The 6,371-nt window shown below is 61.2% G+C and overlaps 1 protein-coding gene across 4 annotated transcripts in view; it reads right to left on the bottom strand.

The window, feature by feature from the left end:
- Positions 1–6,371, bottom strand: part of BAIAP2 (BAR/IMD domain containing adaptor protein 2) — a gene marked incomplete at its 3' end in the record, with an annotated part of 42,247 nt that overhangs the window by 2,741 nt on the left and 33,135 nt on the right. For 2 of the 4 annotated variants that reach the window (XM_082774815.1, XM_082774817.1), the window contains exons 10-14: positions 6,137–6,338; positions 5,945–6,013; positions 5,460–5,622; positions 3,894–3,928; positions 3,255–3,404 (exon numbers count right to left, since the gene is read on the bottom strand). In XM_082774815.1, the coding sequence (XP_082630941.1) occupies positions 3,374–3,404; positions 3,894–3,928; positions 5,460–5,622; positions 5,945–6,013; positions 6,137–6,338 (500 nt within the window). Of the gene's footprint in view, positions 1–1,512; positions 1,561–3,254; positions 3,405–3,893; positions 3,929–5,455; positions 5,623–5,944; positions 6,014–6,136; positions 6,339–6,371 lie in introns of those variants that run through there. The other 2 variants (XM_082774816.1, XM_082774818.1) reach the window with 2 other exon arrangements.

The following is a 6,371-nucleotide window of genomic DNA, read 5'->3' as shown; positions in this document are numbered from 1 at the left end:
TAGGGCTCACTGCTCTAAGGTGTGCTGGGACACCCGGGCACGAGCAGAGCTTGCAGCTCCGTGCCAAGCTGGCTGCGAAACCTCAGAAGCAGCAAAACCTCCAAGGGGCAGAGAGCAGGGAGAGGGGAGGCTCCTGAGCTGGTTCCACCCGAGCTGTCCCAGCACCATCCTGCACTCGCTGGCTCTGGGGGCCCCGTCTCCGGCAGGCAGATTGCCACACGCAGCATCTGCGACAGCGCACAGCCCTCGGCACACATCCTGCACGCCCAGCACAGCCCCCTGCGTCCCCTCCTGAGCACAAGCAGCCCCTCGTTGTCAGCCAGCCCCCAGCTTCTGCCCCCATCCCCCTCCAGGAGCCAAACCAGCTACGGCAAAACCTGCACACGCCTGCAGCAGGGAGCTGTCAGCAGCCTGGGGGCCCCTTGCACCCTCTCCCCCAGCCCCCTTCCATGGCCGAGCCGGTGCCACGGGCACTCTGGTAGCAGGACAGGCATGAACATGGGGCAGGGGATGCTAGGAGCAGCCGTGGTTATCAGCTGCCTCCTCCTGGAGCAGAGCCCGCGGCTTGGGAGACGTCTCCGACATCGGCAGAAGGAGCAGGAGGGGCCCGGTGCCCCCCCGGCACTGCCCCCCCCGGCCCTCGCCATGCCTCACCTTTAGAAGCGTGCTTTTGCTTTCCTCAAAAGATAAAGGGCTTTTGCTTAAAAATAGGGTAATTAATTTCCCCACCTAATTAATGCAGGTTCTTAGATCACTTTTCCCCCTAGGATGCCAAAATAGATTCTCGAGACTGAAAGGATAGAAAAGGTTGCTTTGATGAGTCACCAGGGGTTATTATTTAACTGGTTTTGTTCTGGCGGAGAAGAGCACTTTGGCCAGGAGCCCACGGCTCAGAACCACGGGGAAATCAGCGCGTGGCCCGCAGGGAGCAGCAAGGGGCTGCCGCAGGGACCGGGCACTGCACAAGCAGACCCCGGGGGGGTCAGAACAAGGCGGCTCCGAGCTGCGTCCCCAGAGCCTGGGGGGCTGGCAACGACATCTACAAGCAAAAAGAAGCTGCTCAAAGAACTTCAAATTAGTGACAAGGTGTGGTCCTGCCCTGCCCCGGGGACGGCGCGGCAGCATCCAGGGGTGACCCGGCGACACGGTGCCGCTGGGGCAGCGACCACCGACGACCTACAACCAAAGGGATTCGTTATGGGGTCGGGAGCAGGGCGGGCAGCGGCAGGAGCGGGGTGAGAAGCCGGGGGCCCCGCGGAGGCAGCGTGACACCAGCAGTGCCCGGCGATGCGAGGAGCCGTGCAGCGGCAGCGGGGTTGGATGAGGGGGGCTCCCGCCACCGGGACAGGGACACGGGGACGAGCGGTGCCCGGGTGGGTGCAGCGGCACCGCAGGCGTGCAGGGCGGGCGCAGGAAGCCGAGCGGTGGCAGCGTCCCCACGCACAGCCCCGCGGTGGCACCAGGTGCCCAGCGCCCAGCACAGCGAGGGGCAGACGGAGACCATCAACTTACTAACTACGGGCAGGGGCATCTCAAAACCTGGCCACTTCAACATCGGGGCTGCAAGGGAAAGAGAAGGCAGGTTGTAGGACACCGGCACGCTCCGCGCCGCCTTGACGGGAACAAAGGGTGGTGGTTAATGAGAGGAACCGGGCGGACACCGGCTGCGCCGCAGACATCTCCAGGAGGAGAAAGGAGGAAAAAAATAAAGGAGGAAAAAAAATAAAGGCGGAAAAGTGGGATTTATGGAGAGCTGTGAGTCCCGGCAGCGCGTCGGGCAGGGCCCCTCGGCACCATGCGCCCTGCGAGGACGGGAAGGAAACGCACGGCCACGGCCGGAGCCAACCTGCGGAGAGGAGCGGGCGGCACGGCGGCGGAGGAAGGGAGGAAGGGAGGGGGCTGCTTCCTTCCCGCGGCCCCACCAGGAGCACCCCTGGAGCAGGAAGCAGGCGGGGGGCAGCCCCGTTCGCATGCAGCACGGCGCTCGCAGCGAGGCTCTCGGGGGACAGCCAAGGCGCAGCACAGAGGAGAGAGCAGAGAGCGAGCGGCTAAACAGCTTGAACGACTTAATTCGGCAAAGCTGTTTAAACAGAAACCGGGCAGGCTTGCAAAATGAGCACAGGCATGTGGCATGGAGGGGCTGGTTTGGGCCCTGGTCATGGAAGGATGGAAAAGGGAAAAAAAAAAAGGCATGGCAATGCAGGCTGTGATGGGCAGCGCACAGGCACGGCAGCCGAAAAAGACACCGAGGCCCAGCTCAATGCAATAAATAAAACTTTTATTCAAACAATAACTCAGTACAGGGCACATTTCTCTCTGGCTTTTAAAAAAGGTTTCAGCACTTTACAGTCTCCATACAAGTGTTACTAGGGTGGTTTTTTTTTTTTTTTTTTTTTTTTTTTTTTCCCCCCCTCGACATTCAGTCACTTGGCATGAAATATCCTGGGTTAAAAATCTTTAGCAAAATTATGACATCGCTGCGGGAGGGTCTCGGTTCGGTATGCCCATAGTCTGGTATAGAAAACAAAAACTTGTCCGTGGGTATTGCCAGCAATGTCCTCGTAAACAGGCATGTCAGAAGGTTTTAAAAATCACATCAGAAAAAAAGGAAAGCGTGGAGAGCTCTGCAGCGCAGACGGGCGCTGGCGGTGCCGGCAGCCCCAGCCCTGCCTGGGACGGACACACAGACACGGCCGAGCCGCGCGGGGCTGCGAGCACGTCCCGGGACCCCCGCACTAAGGTGAGGTAACAATACCTTGCTACAAAAAAATATAGATATTTATAAAACAACAAGGAGGAACCCCTCGGGGGCTGCCGGCCGCCCCAGCGGAGAACCAGCCGTTCCCCGCGGCCGGGGGCTCGGCGCCATCCGCTTCTCCTAACGCAGCCCTCGCGGCTCGGTTGGGGGGGAAGCGGATCCGAGGGGCAGGGGGGGACCCGTGCCCACCTCGTGGCCAGCCCCGGGGCTGCCCCGTAACAGTACGTACACCAGAGGCCATGCATGTGGGCTCCGTTCCGGGGAGCTCTGCCCGCGCACCGCGGCGTGCGAAAAGCCCCGGAGGAGGGATAGTGCATCTCTAACATTCACAAAGTAGTACAAAAAACTGGGTCCCACTAAAAGTGTAAACTGCATCCAGGCTGCTTCAAAGCGAGCACAGACCGATCGGCAGTTTCTGCTCTGAAAAGGCTTCAGAAACAAGGGCACTGTGAACACCGGGGAGGGGTGGAGAAGCACCATGGTTTCCTTGAAGATCACGAGAGTTTAAAATCCAAAAGTAGAGAAAGAGAAACAGGGGGAGGGGTGGAAAAAAAGGGGGAGAAAGAAGCAGAAAGCTCTTCCGAGCAGCGCGGTGCCGCTGCGAGCCCGGTGTCCTCACACCGTTGATACCAGACTGCTGCTGCCGCTGCGGAACAAAGCAGAGGAGGCTGCCCGAGTGCCCGGCCCAGCCGGTGCCACTCTGCTCACCACCCAAACTTTCCATTTCTATCCCCAAAACCGAGCGCGTCCTGCCCTACCCAAGTGGCTCCAGGCCAGGACCAGGTTGTCCCATGGCGTGGGGCTGCCACCACCAAGGAGGGAGTGGGGGAACCCCAAGAGTGCCGCTGGCTGCGGCCTCGCTGCCCAGGTTTGACCCAAGAGGTGGCTGTGGAGATGTGATGCTCTCCAGAGGAGCACCAGCCCCATGGGGTGCGAGGTCAGGGACGGCTGGGGCTGACCCCAGGACCTGCCCTGGGTCGTGCTGTGCCCCAGCAGGATGAGCGCACATCCTCGCACCTCCTCGCCACCGCCTGTCCCCAGGGCTGGCACAGCCTCCTCCCGGGGACACGGCTTCACCCAGAGCCAACACCAACACCACATTTTTGGGTAACGCCGCAGGAAGGTGGAATCTTACCTGCTAACCGACCTCGTCCCGTAGTCATCGAGACCCTGCGGGGAGGAGAGGAAGAGTGGTGAGAGCTGGGCTGTGCCCCTTCAGCTGCCACCGGAGGGTCACGGGAACAGCCCAAAGTGCATCGGTGCCCGGGGATGCTTGGGCCAAGACCAATGCGTTTTGAGATGAAAAGGAGATGGAGATGGCTTCAATGGGATTTAGACAGCGGGGTGAAGTCACACCACTCTTTGGAGCAGGACAAGGGAAAGCAGCAGCTGAGCTTCCCGGCTCGCTCTGCCCTGCCCCACCTTGGCTCAAAGCTCCAGTGACTTTCGAGATGTGAGACACTTGGAAAGGGAGCAAAACTCTGAGAAACACCAAGGAAATGCTCTGTGGAAGAAGGTGTTTGTGCTGTATTAACTCCCACCAGAAATCGCACAGGGTTTTGGAGCGTTTTCCCCTTCAGCTGGCGCTCAGTCTGGGACGTGTGGGAATGGGGTTAGGAGGTGATCCCATGAGGATGCTGTGCTCCAGATGAGGACATGCCCCGGGGTCTGGCTGTGAGCAGCTCAGCTCCCTGTGGCAAACAGGATCCTGCCAGGAAGGACCCGGAGCTGCTGCTCGCTGCTGCCCATGTTCCCACTGCCCTGGGAATGCTCCTGAAACCCCAAATCCATCAGCAAACCCCTGCCTGGCTTCCCCTGGCATGGAGTGGGGCTGTGTTTGTCCCATCCCTGCAGAGACAGCCGGGTTATGCTGCCCTCCTCACCACACACCGTCCCTAACTCCTTATCCAGAAGCCCTGTGCTGGGTTTGGACGCTGCTGGCGGGGGAAGCCCCAGCCAGGTCTGCCCCAACCCCATGCCCCAGGTCCCTGTGGGACTGTCACCGGTGTCCAGTGGCACTCGTGTCCCTGGAGCCACCAACTGAGCCAGCACGGCCAGGAGAAAACGCTTCCAGCTCCCTGTGAGCAGCTCGTTTCTGGTGGGAGGCTCCCACGGAGTTGGCAAGCGTTGGCCATTGGGGGCTCGCGGTGCCGTTTTGTGCCATCGCCCCTCGTGTCCTGCACCGTTCTGTGCAGGCGAGCCAAACTGGCCCATCCTCTGCCCCCAGCTCCTCTCCTGCCACTTCCCCATCCCCTTCTCTTCCAGGGGAGAGGCTCAGAAGGGGCTGGGCACGAGGGGGCCAGGCGCAAGCTGCCCGCCAGCCCCAATGGCAACCTTGCGCACGTGCGGACTTACAGCTGTCGACCTAGCGTAAGGCTTGTAGTGGGCGGAGGGTGGTTGGCAGAGGCCACTGGAATAGTCTTTAATTGCACAACCATAGGGCATAAGGTAGTCCTACAAACAACGAACACAGGCCTGTTGGAGAGGAGCCCCCATTCACCGGCACGCGCTCTGCACCACGCGAACACCAAGCGCGCGCGCGCTTCAACGCCTTTCCTTCTGCTTTAAAAACACGGCTAGGAACGAAAAGCTGCAGGCTCCAGCAGAGATCAAGGCTCTGGGGCTCGCTCAAGCGCCTCCCGTTTTTTAAAAAAATCCCCCCCCCAGCAGCGGCAAAGCCCTGCAGGCAGTCAGGGCTCACCTGGGAGAAGGCGGGCACGGCCACGCTGTACGGCCTCTGCTTGAAGGTGTTGACGTTCTGCGACGGGAAGGCTTGCGAGGACATGCCGTAGTCGGGCGGCGGGATGGCGATGTCGTCTTTGTCGAGCAGGTTGCCCGTGCTGCTGCTCTTCCCCTGCTGCAGGCTGAAGGGGGGCAGAGCGGGGCCATCAGCAGCAGCACAGCCCGCGGGGGACGTGTCACCGAGCCACCTTGGCCAGCAAGCCCTCGGTGGCATTGAGCAGCGCCGCGGATGAGGGCGAAATGCACGGAGCCCTTCATGGGGATCCCTTCCCTCCCTGCTCCCCTTTGCTCCCCCATGCCTCCTGTGCATGGCAAAGCAGAATATCCCTGTTCTGAGGCAGCACCCTGCTCTGATGAGGGCTCTCCGGAGGGTAAAAAAGTGGAGTGTCCCCGTCCCGCAAAGCCCCCGCAGCCCTGCCCGGTGCTGGCACGCGGTGCCCCTACCTCGTGTGCACCCGCTCGCTGCCATCGTTGTCGAGGACACGCGTGTAGGAGAAAGGAAACCAGCCCCTCCTGAAAGAAAAAGGCAGGGGATGAAGCCAACCTGACGCTTTTGGATGGAGGTGTCAGAGAAGGCTGAGCCCTCCTGGAGCCAGCCCCGGGGGCAGGGGGGTTCGGGGCGGCCGCGGCACTCACAGTTTGGTTTTCTCGCTCTCCCCGTAGTGCCACCCATCCCTGGCCTCCGGCACCAGCAGCGTGATGAGGTCGCCCTCCTTGAAGCTCAGGAGGGTGCTGTTATCTCCGGCAGCGTGAGAGAAAATGGCCTGCACCCTCGTCCTGCCGTTCCTCTCGAGCCCTGCGGCCATGGAGCTGGAGCGCGGCAGCGTCTTGTTTTCGGCTGGCAGGAGACAAGGACCAACAAGGGCCGAGT

The sequence above is a fragment of the Aythya marila genome, assembly GCF_965140915.1.
Source record: "Aythya marila genome assembly, chromosome: 18".
Lineage (NCBI taxonomy): Eukaryota > Metazoa > Chordata > Aves > Anseriformes > Anatidae > Aythya > Aythya marila.
Note: the sequence above shows the minus strand (reverse complement) of the source record. Positions and strands in the feature narration are given on the sequence as shown.